Source organism: Ischnura elegans, chromosome 2 (genome assembly GCF_921293095.1).
Source record: "Ischnura elegans chromosome 2, ioIscEleg1.1, whole genome shotgun sequence".
NCBI lineage: Eukaryota > Metazoa > Arthropoda > Insecta > Odonata > Coenagrionidae > Ischnura > Ischnura elegans.
The window spans coordinates 22,961,034-22,978,390 of NC_060247.1; the positions used below are offsets into that span (position 1 = coordinate 22,961,034).

The 17,357-nt window shown below is 36.4% G+C and overlaps 1 protein-coding gene across 14 annotated transcripts in view; it reads right to left on the reverse strand.

The window, feature by feature from the left end:
- Positions 1-1,074: 1,074 nt before the first annotated feature.
- LOC124153473 (uncharacterized protein CG43867) overlaps positions 1,075-17,357 on the reverse strand; it is a 681,094-nt gene continuing 664,811 nt past the window's right edge. For all 14 annotated transcript variants that reach the window (XM_046526646.1, XM_046526651.1, XM_046526649.1 and 11 more), the window contains 7 exons: positions 17,097-17,274; positions 14,046-14,201; positions 12,719-12,958; positions 10,679-10,818; positions 10,308-10,437; positions 9,398-9,625; positions 1,075-2,692 (listed from right to left, as the gene is read on the reverse strand). In XM_046526646.1, the coding sequence (XP_046382602.1) occupies positions 2,345-2,692; positions 9,398-9,625; positions 10,308-10,437; positions 10,679-10,818; positions 12,719-12,958; positions 14,046-14,201; positions 17,097-17,274 (1,420 nt within the window). In that variant the 3' untranslated portion in view covers positions 1,075-2,344. The remainder of the gene's footprint in view (positions 2,693-9,397; positions 9,626-10,307; positions 10,438-10,678; positions 10,819-12,718; positions 12,959-14,045; positions 14,202-17,096; positions 17,275-17,357) is intronic.

Here is a 17,357-nt window from a genome sequence, read left to right on the forward strand (position 1 = left end):
AGCATATTCCTAGTTACGCCACTGGATGGGGATAGGGAATTTGCCTTGATAGATAGAATTACATAAACTTCTTTGAGTAACATACGCCAATCGCTTTGAGCACAGAAGTTTCTTTCAACCCAGATCTGCTGAGATTGTATGCCATACAACTATATTAACCCTTTTAGTGCCAGGGGGCCGATCCATCGGCCCAGGTAGTATATGCGAAGAGTGCCAAGGGCCGATCTATCGGCTGGGCTTATTTTGCACTGATGCCGTTTATTTTTTGAGCTTCGTGTTGATTTTGTCTCTATTTTTTAGTATCTATCATGCTTTAACATACCCGTAAGTATTGAGAGTCAACAAAAAAAAAATTAGTTTCAGAAAATGCATACATATTAGGCTTTATATAATTTTTTTAGCGTAAACCTACAAATTCAGCAATAAAAGGCCTGGCATTCTTCAACAAACCAGGAAAAATGGGCTGGCACTAAAAGGGTTAAGCTACGTCGCCAAAAATAATGATGCAGAAGATTGCACGGAGATGTTACATTCAGTGATGAAGATTCATTTCTCTCCACTGAAAATAAAATATTGACCAAGAGGCGAAGTGACTCCTTATCTAGTGACTTCTTAATACCACACTATGTCTGTCTTGGTGTTTTTTGGCTACTTTACTGATTATGTATGCATATGAAATTTTTTTTACCACTTCTCTGCTATTGCTAAGTGATGGAGGAATGTCAAATATTTTTGTCATCTTGTAAATATTTTTTTTGATTGTATGGTTTTCGAATTATGTGGGAAGATGACTCCATTATTTTATGCTATATTATTATTATTTATTGGTACATCTACAAAAGATCTCAGGCAACCAGAAAACATTCTATAGAATAGACTTGAATTAGGAGAGCAAAAAATAGGGTAGTTGAAATAATTTAAAAGATGCAGCTTTGCCCTAGTATTTGCTGAGTGAATCTGTGATTTTAATTTTGAGTCAAATCAAATCCTAAAAAATGTCATGCTCGAGCGTAAAAACATACAACATTTTCTTGGCTGGAAAAAATAGGAAGGGTTTCAATAAAAAGCATGTAATATGTGAAATAAATTTATCATATCTGCTTATTTACATATCTGCAAATTTTTACTTCTTGTACATAATTGCATAGTAGATGTGATGTTGTCTTCCTGCTTTCTGACTAGTGAACCATTCCATTGTTATGAGAAGGTTTAGACTAGAGAAAAACTAGTACCATTTTAGAACATGATGGTCATTGAGGTATGATTAGCAGGTGATGTCTAAATTAACAAGAAATTTCTTCTATGAACTCAAACCATACTCTTAATCAAAGTATATAATTTTCTTCGATAATTTTCTCCATGATTGTCTCACAATTTCAAAAAACACAAAGCTAAACATGGAATATGCATTCACACTTCTTTCCTTTTTGTGATAATTTGCTGTATAAAAATTTATACAAAACATAAATATAAGCAGGGTAAATTTTATTCTTCATGTAGCACCACTGTTGAAATAAGTCCTTTATGGTATTGTAGCTTTGAGTGATAGTAAAATTAGTATCATACATGAACTAAATTAATTTGAGCATTGGCATAAGTTAGTATATGACGGTAACCCAATACACTAAATTATATCAACATTTGGTACATGCTGAGCCACCCATGTGTACATAAAATGCAAATGAAAAATTACTGACCTTTACTTGGAATGACATCCTGAGTAACAAATTTGCACCCAAGTTTCATGAGTGATTGGAATTATTTCCAAATTACTCTTGCCTTGGATAGATTCTCATTATTTCACATTTAATCATTCAACCCATTTTTCATATCTTCCATTAAAATGATATCTATATATGTATTTTACAGGGTCTTCTTTTTGCTCTCATATTTGACACACTCACACACAAACTCTAGATAAAAATAATATTTCTCCATTTCTTTAATCTTCTTCATAGGACATTCACACAATTGTTATTTTCATTGCCTATGGATGCAAAAAATTGCAGCTCCTTTTGCTATTGTTCCATAGCTTTGCAGCAATTCCCCAAGAACATGTGGTGAACAAGGCTGCCACTATTGGAAGATGAAAACCCATCACATATTCCCTTAGTTAGCAGAGAATTATTAATTTCTTGATATTCACATTCCAGCTAGTTTCATCGCCTACTGTTGAAATCACCCTTGGGGTACCACATTAAAATCAACAAATGGCACAAAATCATATCATCTTCGTTTAAACTCCAGCAATGGCACTGTTTATCACGGTGACACATAGTTTAATTGGCATTGTGAGTCCATGCCATTGTATAAAACTAATTTAACAATATCGATTTATCACTTATCACGCCACACCACTGTCAAGGTGTTGTGCCCTCTTTTTGGAATCAGTTCTTTGTAGTCGAGAGGGAGGCGGTTCGCCTCCTTGGTGATCTGGAGTTGATCTCAAAATATCAGGCTCTGCTCCCAAGCGGTGCGAAACAGGAGCAGTTGTTGTCGTTGATTGTACAAGAGTCGTATTAGCTGAGCCACCCATAGTCCCTTCTCCTTTTCCATGGTGCCCTCGAGGCCTGTGAATAGACCTGTGTGAGCCATTTCGGGTCAAAGTACCAGTTTGTGGTGTTCCTGGTAAAGTGCCCAGGTGTCCCATCGCGTTCATGTAATCTGCTATCAACAGTGTTAACTCTAGGATCTGAAACAGAAATGGACGAAAATATAAAATTTGTATTCATATATTTACTATGCAATGTCTTAATTGATCAAAGAAGAATGGAAAACAAATGTACATATTTTATAATAATAAATTACTAACAACATTCCTTTTGTGGAAACAAGTAATATTTTTTTTGGCTGGACCCAGGAAAGGAAAGTTAATTATGAAGTACATAAATGCTTAACATAGAAACCCATACTTCAATATTCACCATGATTCAGAAAAGTGAATGAATTTTACTCTTTCCAGATATGGTTAGAGAAAGTGAAAGCTGAGCATCTCAAAGGAAGAGAGGTAGTAAAGTAGGAGGATGGAGAATAGAACCAGATGGAAGGATGAGGAGAGAAGAAAGAAGATGATGAAAGGGGAAGTATCAGGTAATTTCTCTACCCTGCACTTCTTCACCCTCTCTCTCTTCTCTTCCATCTTTACCCAACCTTTCCCACACATTGCTTACTCCCCTCCATTCCCCACACATTTATCCTCCCTTTTCTGATTCCTCCTTACTAGCCCTTCCTTCATACTCTTCTCTCTCTTCCCTCCCAAGTCCAATGCCCTCTCCTTTCTTTACATGTTAAGTCCCGAGTAAAATGGTAAACACTACTTTACTATCAATAGATGAGATTTATAGGCAAAGTTAATTAATCATTAATTACAAGCAAGTAACAATTCAATTCAAAAGTTGCTCTCTTAAATGTATTAAATGCACAGAACAGCAGGGAGAAGAGAAGGAAGTGATGGGAATGTCAGGGGTTGTTTGGAGGGTATCTGTGTCTCGAAGGAAGATAAGGGCAGTTAAGGAGGCCAATTCAAAGAGGGGACCAAAAAACTTTAATTAAATTACTTTTAATAGATCTCTAGTGGTAAGATTTTCTGTTTGTAGTTCATGAAACACCCTACATACTGGATAATACAACCAGTAGTTTACATAACATCACTTCCATTCCATCACATTCATGGGCGACTTTCACCAACTCAGACTCGATTTTCATCATTTATTTCCTTCTGCTCATGCTTCTCCCACAAAATTGTTTTTCGAGGCGTATATTTAAGCGGTATTTTTTTCACTGCATTGGCCGCTCACTGACGCAACAAATTGCCACGGGCCGCCATTCACGGCACAGTGCCTTCGTCTTGTGGAAAAGTGGCCTGAATTTTAGTGCTGTGCCGGGAACGGCAGCCAGCAATAAGTTGTTTCGGCTGAAAGCTGCCTCAATGTAGCTCCGTGCGTATTTCATGGAATAGACGGCGCACAGCCGCTTTTTGCCGCTTTCAGATGAGCCGGCTTTGCTGCGGCCATCGTCAACGGCACGGCACCGTGCTTTCAAATAACCATTGGTCTCAATGCATGTCTTCACGAGTCGAATCGCGCAATTGACGGCATGGCATTGTCGACGGTCAGCAAGGCAAGGTTCAATCTGGCCTGGCAGTGCGCAGTTTATGGCGTGACATACACACCGTGCTACCCTGAGGCCGCCATTCACGGTATGGTGCCGTAAAATTCAGGCAACTTTCAAACGAGACATCTCTCTCACTTTTAAACGAGATATCTCACGGCGCTGAACCGTGAACGGCGGCTCATGGGAATTCGTTGCGTCGGAAAGCGGCCATTGCAGTGAAAAAATTACGGCTTAAATGTACGCCTCGAAAAACAATTTCAAGGAAGAAGCATGAGCAGATTACACTAGCAAATGTTATGTTTAATTTATGATGCAATTGGTGTAAGAACGGCTCTCACCAAATTTTAAGATTGAGCGCTGAATAATTTCGCCCCTAGAGCAATTTGAAGTTTCAACTTGAAATTTCGTGCCAAAAAAGTATTTCCCTGGTGACGCCATGTTGATGACATGTGAACCTCATGATATCTGCGTAGCTTGCATAAAGATTGCACAGCAGTATACATTATTTTGAGTGTAAATAAATACTAGATAGATACTAGAGATTTTTTTAATGAGCGGTAGGAAACTTATGAATACTGTTGATAAACACCAGAAGTATTATTTGCTTTGCCAAATGACCCAGACAGGAAACTTATTAATACTGTTGATAAACACCAGAAGTATTATTTGCTTTGACAAATGACCCAGACCAGAGAAGGCGGTGTATGATACTACATGGAGACAGCATATCCCTTCCGAAATAGTATGTTATAGAATTTGTGAGACATTTTAATGTAAGTCACTTATGCTTCTCAAAGGGATTTAATTTCCATTGTACTCCTTTTGTTATCTTTGGACTCACCGCACAAAAATTTTGAATGTGCTTATAAACAATAAAGGGGAAATTTTCCTTTTTAATTATAATATATCATTCTGCTTCAGTTTATGTCAGATTTAATGATTATTTCGAGTGCATTTACAGCATATTTGCCCCGTTTTTCACTCTTTGTTTCTATCTAGCGCATTAAAAGCCAACCTCAGCAACGGAAAGGGTCTCTGATGCTAACCTAAAGAAATGTCAAATGGTACAAAGTAACGCATGATAATCTCAAATTTGTACTCCAGGAAATACTATGATATCGTATTACTCACAAAAAGCAGAAATAAGCACAATTGACACTGAGAGGTACTGCCAGGATGATAAATAGAAGCATGAATTGAAACAATAAGTGTCAAATAAAAAAATGTAATGTGTGACTCCTTTCACCAGACTTTGAATGCCAATGCCAGGATTTTATCCAACATTTCTTTTCTAAATTTAAAAAATCTGCATTAGCAGTAATGAAAGAATAATAGCAATGACAGCAAAATTACAATTGTAAAAAACTCACTAAGTCACCGCCGTCACATAATAAAAGCCATATAATAAGTACTTTAACAACTACGAGTGAAAACCGGTGCAAGTATGCAGTAAATGCACATGAAATAATCATTACACCCAACGCAAATAGTAGTGGAATCATAAATTTGCATTTATAAAATAACTTATCCCTTTGAGGTCATACATTTTCACTCACAAGCGGAATGTTTGCTGAACGCAGCAGAAAAACTACGAAAGGAGTCCTAAAACTTTTGAAATTGACTGTAAGTGTAACTCTGGTGTAAATATAAGTAAACTTAACCCTTTCCCTATGAAGGCTGTGTTTCCACGGCTTGAATTTTTTGACGCTAAAGGCTGAAGGCTGTGTTTTCACGGCTTTGCAGTCAAGCATGCCAAGTGGGTTCCAAGCGCCATTAGGGTCCTAGGCATGAGAGGTCCGACCCTTTCTTATTGTCCGTGTGGGGATTATCTCCGCCCATTCCGGCACTTAATGTCCCAGTCAAGGAAGGTGCTCATGTTCACTTATTTGTTTATAAGTTAGAATAACTAAAAACGTACATGTTGCATTTATTGAAAATCAATGCCAAGAATTACATTCTGGATGTTCTGCTGATCTGTTCCAAATTTTAAACTGAACTCCAGCGTTCATATTAAGTGAGTTCATCATCACCTAGAACAAATTTTGGAGACGCTGAGGTTAGATGTTTAATTGTTATTTTTAAACCTTACTAACAAATTTATAGGAGCAATATTGTTTTGATTTACATCTAAAGATATACATTATTCTGTCTAAACTGACCACAAAAGTATGCCGTGATGGGCTGCCTTCGGGAGAAGGTTCGAGGATTATATTTGCCCATTTGCCAAAAAAAGGGTCCGGCACCCCACTAGGCAAGGTCATTAAGTGGAGGAAGCAACTACCTGGACAATTTCTTGCCGAGAAACTGCTCCGTACAGGGTGAAAAAGAAATGCTCAAAGCCTTTGTACAGCCAAAACCAACTTTTTCAAGTAATTATCCCCATCTCTGAGTTAATCTTTCATTTTGATGACTCTCGTTCATCATTTTTTATAGTACGAAACTGACTAGAAAAATTACCAGGAACTTTTAGGTTGACCAAAGTGAGGCCTCTGCTTAAAAAAATGCTACCGAAATTTGAATGCCAATCCCGAAAAAAACGGAGTGAACCCCATTTTCTCCCTTCAGGGGTTAAAAAAAAACAGCTCTGAGGGGAAAGATATTGACCATAATGATTTGTTATTTTATTCTATAATTTACATCTGGAAGCTAAAAAGTAGGGATGGGTCGAATAGTAGATTTCTCGAATTCGAATATCAAATCATTGCTCGAATATTCGAATACCTCGAATACTAAACGATGAATGTGAAAATGTTTGACTAGGTCACCTATGCAGCAGGAAACCCGAGATTTTGGCAAGTATTTGTGATTGCCTTTAAAGGATCAAACAGGAATTTGGCTGATTAATGGAATATTTTAATTTGATGTAAACAATAGGGTAGTTTCCTTCATTAAAGAAAACGAAAGGCTTTGATTGTGATTCGTTACCCACCATTGATGTATTCATAATACACAAATTATTTGGTTCTAGAAATACCGGTTTAGACCAATGGTAATGGTATATTTTATCCTCATTTGAAAAAGGCTAGATTGGCACCCATGCGATGCCACTCCACGTGACATCACAGGGACCTTGTTTCTACACGAGAGGATAGGAGTTTTACATCGTCTGAGGTTACTAATGCATGCGTGAGGCACAGAGCTAAGGGAAACATGTCTTAATAATCACTTATTACAACTGACTAAGGTCGGAAAGTTTTCTTCGTTTGATAAGGTATTAATAATCCTTATTTAAGCCAAGTGCTACCTGTGTCGTATTAGCGCTCAGAGCCTCACCCCAAGGTCACCTCACTCGCGGCAGCGGGAAGCAGAACGACGTCACGCAGAGTTTTTCCCGGCATTCATACTTACCTGCGCGCTTGAAAATTTTCACTTTTAATTTAATCGCGAAAAATAGATATCGTCTTATAAAAATCTAAAAGTGTTAAATACGTACTCCAGGAGTATTAATATTTCGATTTAGGCAATAAAAAAATAATAGGAAAGCACCCTATTTAAGCATTACGCCTAAATGCTAAGCCTCCGTCGTATTGCTTCGTCTTTCCGGCATTTATTTTCCTGCGTAAAATGCTTAAATAAAGTCAGAAATATGTCGTGTTTTGTTTTATTCTTTCTTAAATTACGCGCATATTACTAATATTTCAATCCAATAAAAGTGTAAAATCAATTGCCTTAAGTCATTGTTAGACAACTTTTGGGCTAGTAGATGACTCATGCAGCAGTTGACCTCCAGAAATGGGGAACTTCGAGGCAGGTAAGCAAAAAAAGGCCAGTGGGTGAGTAGAGGGGGGAGGGCTTGAGACACGTTTTTATTGGTCTCGGGTAATTTGATATTTTTTCGAAGCTAAGGTCTTCGTAATACGATCTCTGCGCGAGCTGGGACCTTTTGTTTGATTTCGGAGAAGAGGAAATCGTCGGAGGGGGTGGGGCGAACGCTGAATGGAGGGGGATTGCGGATCGTGGGAAATTGCGCCAACGTTACTATCCCACGGCATTGAGTTTCTATGGTAGTTTCATCTCCAGGGGAAGATTCAAACTAAGTGCCTATCGTTATTAGACATAATGACACATGGTAAACACCTCGTCTTCTTTTTATCAAGCGATGGATGCGGGAAAATGGTCAGTGGGGGAGAAAGAGGGAAGGGTGAAACGCGATTCTATTATTTTCCGGTAACTTCATATTTTTTCGAAGCTAAGGTCGTCTTAATACGATCCCTGCGCGAGCTGGGACCTTTTGTTTGATTTCGGAGAGTCAGAGTGAATGCTGAATGGAGGGGGATAGCGGATCGTGGGAAATATGCCAATGTTGCTATCCCACGGCACTGAGGTTCTCCTGACACCTGGGATTTCAGATTTTTTCACCCGATCAATTTTGGTTCCCTACGTCGAAATCTTTTCACCGCTCTAACACGCGAACTTGATGTAGTTCGTCAACTTGCCTAAAACGGCACTGCATGCACTAAAAGAATAGAGTTCTCTCAATTTTTCCGAGTCAACTACCAACGACGTGCGAGCGACAGTGTGTGACGCGAAATTCAAAGTATTCGAGGTATTCGAGACGGTACCTTTGGCATAATTATTCGAGATCTCGAATATCGAATACTTTCTAGTATTCGAGTATTCGCGGATACTATTCGCACATCTGTACTAAAAAGCTGTAATGAGTAAAGGATTTTACAACGGTATGTCCATAAATTTAAGAAACCACAATAATTGCGATGTTTACTGTCTCACTCAAAATTGTAAATATTTCCTCTTAAAATAGTTTCATTCCAATGAAATGATTCATTTTGTGACAAAAAAAAATGTTCAGTCTCTGTTAATAATGTCAGTACATTTCGAAAATCAGCCTGAAAAATTTAAAATTTGCTATAACAATAAACTTTTGGCCACTATTTCCACGAACCCAATGTGTTTACAGCTTCTTCGAGTGTTACTCACGCAACATTCATGAGGTTCACGCAGCATTAGCCAATACGTTTCACATCATGTGCGCGGCCGAGGCTCCCACCGGACTCTTACAGCTACTTATCTTGGCTAAAAAATGGATTTGAGCTTTGACAATTGGCCTGTGTGTTTTCATTCATATCTTTTGGTTTTAAGTAACGAAAAACAATTTTTAATTTTGATTGCTCCCTTCTAGTATAAAAACAGGAAGAAACAGACTGAACACTCAAATACTCTTAGCAATGCAACTATGACTGAAAGGTCAGAGAGTTCCTTCCGCTACAGCTCTTACAGGTGCGGTTTGACCCTGTAATTGTTATGGAAGTTCAATTCAACTCACCTTTGGTTTGGACAAAATGAATAGCAGCCGATGTGAGCCACCACCATCAGGGTTTACTACCACCAGCATGAAGTCATCTTGGCAGCCTCCAAAAGTGACTATAGATGTGTAAGGATGACGAGACAGAGCATGCATGGAAGACAGTTCAAGCAGCGTCACACTATCCTCTGTCACAGCTAGCCAAACCTCTTGCCCTATTGCCACCTCTCCAGCATTGCCACTTTTTAACTATTGTCGAGAAAAGAAAATAAAGGTTATGTCCACTAATTAACACAACAAATATCCTGCAATTATGCCCTTTCACTTACATAATTAAGTACTTCACAGTCCAGGAACTCAGATCAATACTTAATGAAAAAATCAAGTTGGCTTAAATAAAACAACTTTACCAACCATTTGAAAATGATTTGGAGCATTTCAAAAAGTCTGATTCGAAAGTAAGTGTTGGCTGCAGAATCAATATTCATATCAGAATCAACAACCTTCTACATTCTATGATTGTTTCAACAGCATTTAAGGAGGTATTTGGAGTAAAATTAAAATATGAAAGCAAAATATGTACAGTCAATTTGTCATGGTGCATGGAGGAAGATGAGTGTGATCCACAGGTGGGTCCAACCACAACAAACATTATGTAGAAAGTTTTAATATGTTGCTTTTCAAACTGCTATTTGAATCTGAAATAAGTGCAATATGCAATGGATCTTTGGCCCCCAGTTGATTAACCTTTGCAAGCTATTATCTAAAATGAATGAAATGGATAAACAAGAGGTTTTTTCATTCAATTGGCCGAGGTTCAACAGAGAAAGGCTCTACTTTTTGCTCTTTCATTTCTGACAGTAATGTTTGATGTGCTACCAGGATATCCTGGTTACAGTATATAGATATTTTAAACCTAAAATGCGTTTACCTTGGCTTGGAACAATGTCGCTCCAAAAAAAGGCCACTTTCTCGTGCAAGTTAGGTATATTCTTACGCAGTCCAATAAACTTCTTCCTTTTAATGACATCCACTTTTCTGTAAGGCTCTCCAACAGCTCCCTGAGGAAAATTGCAAATAAATTTCACCAATTTGTTCTCCCAAAAAGAAAAATGAATTGAAAAATGTAATGTTCCTTTAAAGAAAAATTTTATCAAGAAAAAAGTTATCACATGCATGAAGTTAAGATTATTTATGTCAATACATAAAACTAAATGAATTCTTGCATTACCCCATCACACTGGTATCACCATCGTGAACTCAAACATATGGTATGGATGAAACAAAAGAAGATAAAATTACCTCTGCTCATCAGGGGTAATCCCTTCTCGATATCTGATTGGGTAAAATTTATCTAGAACTTGCTGTGCCTGGTGATGAGGATTGCCTGATGTACCACCACTTCCTCTGCATCGGTCAGCATTGTATTCCCCAAAATCAATCTGCAATAGTTGATATTAGAAGACACATTCAATTAATCAAATATTTAAAGAAGAACATATTAATTAACAGAGGGCACTTAAGTGAACTGTATAATACTTTGGCTGAAGATCGTAGGCACGCACACACGGTAAAGGTATGAAGAACTATAGAGGTTTACGATACCTTATATTCCATTTGGGAAAGTGGTAGCCAAGTGGGTAGAGGGATTGACTGCCTTCAGGCACCCACATACAAAAATCCTCTAAGTGTGATTTGGTATGTGTGGATTAGTCACAAGTAACAGTTATGTAATTATACAAAGCAAAAATGTAGTGCCCATGAAAACAATAAAGCAGAGAGACAGCAAAATTTTTGTCTAAACACTTTACAGCAATAGTTCAACCAATGATCTCATCCCTCACAGAGATAAAATCACTCACTCCTCTTATGTGTCCACAACAAAGTTCCTTGGACTCCTAATCTCTAACAACCTTTATTGGGCACCTCACATTAAAGTTGTATTTAATAAAATCTCGGTGAGTATATACATGATTAGGAGGTTGCGTCTGATAGTATCATTGGATACTTTAAAAATTGTCTACTACACAAAAATCCATCCTCACATTTCTTAAGGCATAATGTTTTGGGGAAACTCATCTGTGACTAAAAGAGCTTTTTCAGCCCAAAACAAGCAATTACAGCTATGCACCATGTCCCTATTTGTACTCCAGGTAAAACTTTCTTTGCTGTGTTGCAAAATTTTTGGAGGATGAATTTTAAGGTTAACTCATAGAGGGTAACTGGAATCCCTGTGTTTTCCATGCCCCTGTTACTGGTTCCTCCATGCTATGTTTCAATGTTGCATTTTATTTAAATTAATATCTTTTGGAATACTTTCCAAAAAATAGTTCTCATCATAATCACGCAACCAGAACCACCAATGACGTTCACCTCAAAGACTACACCAGCACTTTCTGCCAAAAAGGACCCTTATTCTCTCTATCAAAAATATACAAAACATTACCACATAATATCAAATATCTTCCATCTGTACCATCGAAGAATGCTCTGAAGAAGTATTTACTGGGAAACAACTACTATCGCCTAAAGGATTACATGTTGGGCTCTGAGTGATCTTTGTCCATCAGCCATGAAAAAATTGTAACATTTCCTTTAAACTGTAAAAATTGTAAATAATCCTCTACCTCATTTATTGTATCTATTATTATTTATTTTTATTATAATTACCTAGGGACTTGATAATGTTCACTTTTCATGTATGCATGAAATTTTATTTTATCTAAGAATTTAAGTAGACGTTAACCTTGCAGATGTATGCACTGCCAATGGTGAAATAAAGTCGTTATTATTATATTATTATGATGAATTAAAAGAGTTATTGCAGAGATTAAACAGCATTATCATGAAGTCAGGTCGGTCTGTGGAAATAAAGCAACTGTTTCCTTGTGGATATCCTTTGTGGATAGTGTTCCATTGTGGATATTGATTCTGGATTTCTAAAAGGTATCGCCTAAGACATTTAGCTCAATTATCATGTAAGACTACTACTATTGGCAAATAAAGACAAGAGTTTACTCCAATTTTGGAAAAAATGGGGTTCTTCTTAATAAAATCATTAAAATAAATACTTCATTTTTTAATATTGCACACCTTCAATTAAGATTTTCTACTTAAAAGCAATTTTTTTTTTGCTTTACAAAGTGTGAGGTCAACATCACCACAACCATATTTATAATTTTATTGATTATGTATCAGTGTATTTCAATAATTCAGGCCTCACCTCATATCCATTAGCATGGATAATAGAGAGTTCACTTTAATAATCAGCTGGATGTCATGTATATTTACTTGGCCCATCAAAATTATTATTCGTCACCTTAAAAAAAGTAAAAATCTTACCTGTGCCATGAGAGATGTTAATTCCATAGCCAATTCTCTATTTAATGGGAAGCGTCCCTGCACAACTTGCTGATTCACTTGGTAGCAAAGTAGAAGTTTTTCTTTATCTGTTTCCATTTTGGCCCCATTCCTCCAGTATAATCTATTTTTAAAAGTCAGTTGAATCACACGGGTATTTTCAAATTTCCCAGAGCCCTTTTCTCTAAGAGCTGTCTCCCATTTGGATATCACATCACAGAGCTGAAAATAAAAACATACAAAATAACAATAAAAAACTTTCTATGATGAGTGAAATCGTATGCATATATGTATTCTCCAATCTTTACAGTATGGGGTCATCGTTGCAGTAGAGAGCAAGCATAAATTATTTCACAATGAAATATTATTTTTTTCTATATTAAGTATGAAGATACTTTTACGGTTGAAAAAAATTATAGACACACCTAATTCATTGTTATGCCAATAAATGATATTAACCCCATCACAAAAAGTAATTGCACAGAAATATCTGGGCAGGCAATAATGATTTTATCACTAGAATACTTCTTGGCAATTTCAAAATGTAGTCAATAAAAATAAATGAATTCTCATAAATTAAACAGCCTTTCAAATAGGAAGTTAGCTGATAGAGCGACATTAAAATTGGCCAACTTAAAAAAAAGAGATCATATTTAGTTTCTGGCCCACAATCACAAATATTATCTAAAGATAATAAGTGATGTATTAAGAGAGTTTGCCATATGTTATTGGTAGTTACAAATATTCCTCGACAATTCTTTTTCAAAATCTCTGGACAATGAGTCTTCCCTCTCTCTCACTCTCTACGGACAGAACAAATCAGATTGCTTGAGGGATAGTTTGCACCACCCCCATCACAGTCTGACTGGAGGTCCTTCCTTTCCTTCCTATATGTTATAATATCCCCACCCCAGGGAGTTGGCGTGCACATTACAGCAAGACTCCCCACTATTTATCCTTCCAGCCAATTAAGAGGGCTCAGGGTGAAAAAGTCAGTGACTTGTAGACACCACCTCTGAAGTATAACCCAACAATTACTATTGCAATGGTTATTGCCAGAAGGCAAAACCTTTGTTGATTAAAAGAAAAATAATTTATCAGTTATTTCATACATACCTCAATTCTTCAACAGAAGACAATTTTGAATCTATTCAAAAACATATGCTTACAAGGCAAACTTGTCAAAGAAACTTAACTTCGCGTCGTGAACAAATACTCTTGAAAACCAATTTCATTCACTGTAACAACGAACTTTTCTTTTGGCACCATATATATTTAGGTTATTCAGTTTTAATTGATAGATTCCTACCTTTGCTTGAGGATCAATGAAATGCTCCAGATCTTTCTCAATGGGATCATCACTAAAAAGGGTGAATCCAGAATGAGAAACATCTCTGCATCCAATTTCCTGATTCAGGGTGGTCAGAAATTCTTCTATTGTTGTAGAACCATCAAAACTCACAACCTAAAACAATAATACATAATGTTAAATATATTATTTTATCGAGAAAGGGAAAAAATTAAACTGCGATAAATAATTATGACAATCGACAGGAAAAATACTACAGAAATATCATACACTTCCAAAAAAAAAAAATTCAGTTGCATAAGATATGTAAAGTTATGGTAAAAAGAGTGCTTTTGGTTGGTTAAATAAATTCTCAGCAGCATTTTTGGTTATTCCAATCAGGTGAGGTCATCATCAACAAAGAGGAAAATTTTTGCCGTTTGTCCAACCAAGGGCTAAGCTTTGAACATATTTTAGGTTTTCATTTAATTTGTGTAAAGGATGACCCTGATGTAACAATTCAATTTTCACGGTAAAAAAGTTCCCAGAGAAAAGGGAAACAATTCTATCTTACTCCATCCAATTGGAACAATGGCTTTTTAATAAAATAATAATTTTCAGATCAAATAGCAAAAATAGTGATGTTGTGAAAGGGCTAAAACATCCCAACACTTGATCCTGCCTTTAATACTAGAAGGATCTACTTACTTAATCAGAGTACCCAGACTTTTTTTCTGCAGTCTTAATTTTTTCTGGCGTATGTTTATTTTTTATCGTACACATTCTGTTAAAATATAATTTGATTGTATTCACAAATAAATGGAGTTATACTACCTGCATATATTAACAGACCAACCTGTCAGGAGTAACAACCTGTCAAAATAACAGGTTGAGCTTTTCTATTTTATATATCTATAATGGTAACCTTTGTTTTATTCAGGAAATCACTACAATATATAACAACTGGTCATTTGGATGTTTTTGATACTCACACTTATACAATTAACATGCTTTATTAAATACTGAATGGAAATAAGCAGCATATCTGCCCTACCAAGAGGCATATGGTAGCCCAGCAGGGTTATTCCACTAATCGTATGGCCGGGCCATAAGTCGACATTGACCATAACTACGGCCTCGAGACATACGCATGGCTTCGAGTGATTCTACTCTGAGCGAAAGGCCATAAGTAGGGCGGTAGCTATGGCCTAAAGGCCGTAATATTATGGCCTGCCTAGGAGGCCGTCATAACACGGGCCATACGAAATAACATTGCTCGCCTAAAGAGTTATAAAAGATACTTACGAAGTGTCATCGATTACAGAGCAATTGTTTCAAGAAATATATTAATATTGTGGGGGAGCAAACACGGATTCAACGGGCATTGGCTAGATATATGAAAGAAAGACGTCGATTTCATAAGGAGGATACGGGATACGTGTAGGTAATCCATTCGCATACGATGATGATATTTTCATTAAATATTTCCGTGCTTCAAAAGATGTTGTTATGTACTTACTTTGTAAGAAGATATAGTGGATGCTCTGTTGAAGTGATTGTAGGAACAAGCTTTTATTTGCTTTCTGTGCTACATTTGCTAGCAGATTTCTTACTTATTTGTATAGAAAAGCTGTTGGTAACTAGAAATACCCGCTATGAAATGTTTTATATTTTAAGATTCTCATTTCATTATGGTTCACGAGGGAGGATATCAAAGGAATATAGGGCAAGACATTTTTTTGGCAGTAAGGCAATCTTAAGGAAGTCGATGCGCAAAGGACAAATGCTGTCCACAAATCAAGGAAAGAATTATAGGCTCATATTGATGTTATAATTTTATACAGCTACCTAAACATAAGCCGCTGATAATAAAATTAATGAAACTTAAAGTTTCAATTTCATCTTTAGATTTTGTGCATTGGCTGGATTAGACTTTTGGGGGCAAATGATTGCAGCCATGAGACAATAGTTAACCATTGGAAGGAGAGGAAGGGGGTTAGAACTACAATAGGATGTCATGTTCTAACTCTATCCATAACATGTGCAATTCGCGAATATTATAATACTGTACGGTACAAATTTCTTCTGCTTCTTCTCGTCCGTGATTTGCTTTCTTCACTTTTTTTAAAGATCTCCATTGTGTTCCGCCAGATCAGTGTTTAAAGAAAATCCAAATTTATTTTTTAATAAGAGTCCATTTCAGTTAAGGGACATACAATTAATTTTTTATCCGTGTTTGAATAAACTTCCTTCTCAACAAATGACTAGTGTTTAAAAAAAGTGAATCCAACTTATAGTACCAATTATAATTCTCATACTCGCCTACAGAAAGGGCATTAAGACTTTTAGCTGGGCCATAGGATATGGCCCTGCGAGAGTGGAATCGGTTTAGGCCGTAATTTCGGATCAGGCCATACGAAACTTTCAGCCGGCCATACGTATGGCCCCATTTAGCACAATAGCCCTGCAGGAAGCAGGAGCGACAAGACCACTGTCCATATTAAATTTTTTATTGTAAAATGATTTTCAAAAATATCATTCAGTGGTTTTGATAAATTAAGATAAAAGGTATTATTTAATGTACTTATCAATAAAAAAAGAAAAAGATTTAAAAGTGAAAGATTGGTTAATAAGTGATATTGTAAACTTGTAATTTCTTTATTTTAATCTGAAATGTACAAAATATATTAAATTATCATAGTTTTGTTTAAAAGCCCCTAAAGTTGAAGTTGAACCTTGTAATATAAACAATATATAAATAATTTATGTTTTATGTTATAAATAATTTATGTTTTATATTAAAAATATATATATTTGCTATGCTCTCAATGTGCTACATGTTGTATTGAATAACTGGAACCTTCTGACAAGCCATATGGCTTAGAAGGACCAAATTTGTATATGCAAATAAAGGCAATTATAATTAACCTTAACACAAACTTAGAAATATTTAACATAATTACTACCCATTAAAATAACTGGTAATGGCCCTTCTAGGTAGACATACAATCCCACTCCTTCTAGTGTTAATTATACTCAAATACTGTGGATTAAATAATTTAACATACAAACCTGGTAAGTTCCATTCAGCAAATGAACAGGTATAGCATGGGGCAGGGAATGGTGGTATGGGTTTTTGAGCAGAATTGAAAGAACTTCCATTCTGGACGGCTTAGCTTGGCGACCACCATTTTGCAAAGTTCTCTCTAAGGCACGTTGGCAGTAGGCGGCATACTTCCCACATTCACTTCTGAAGAATAAAGTGGAGATTATTCGTGAGGTAATGGAACAACAGAATATAGAAGTAGACCTCTCAAGATTGATTCACGAAAG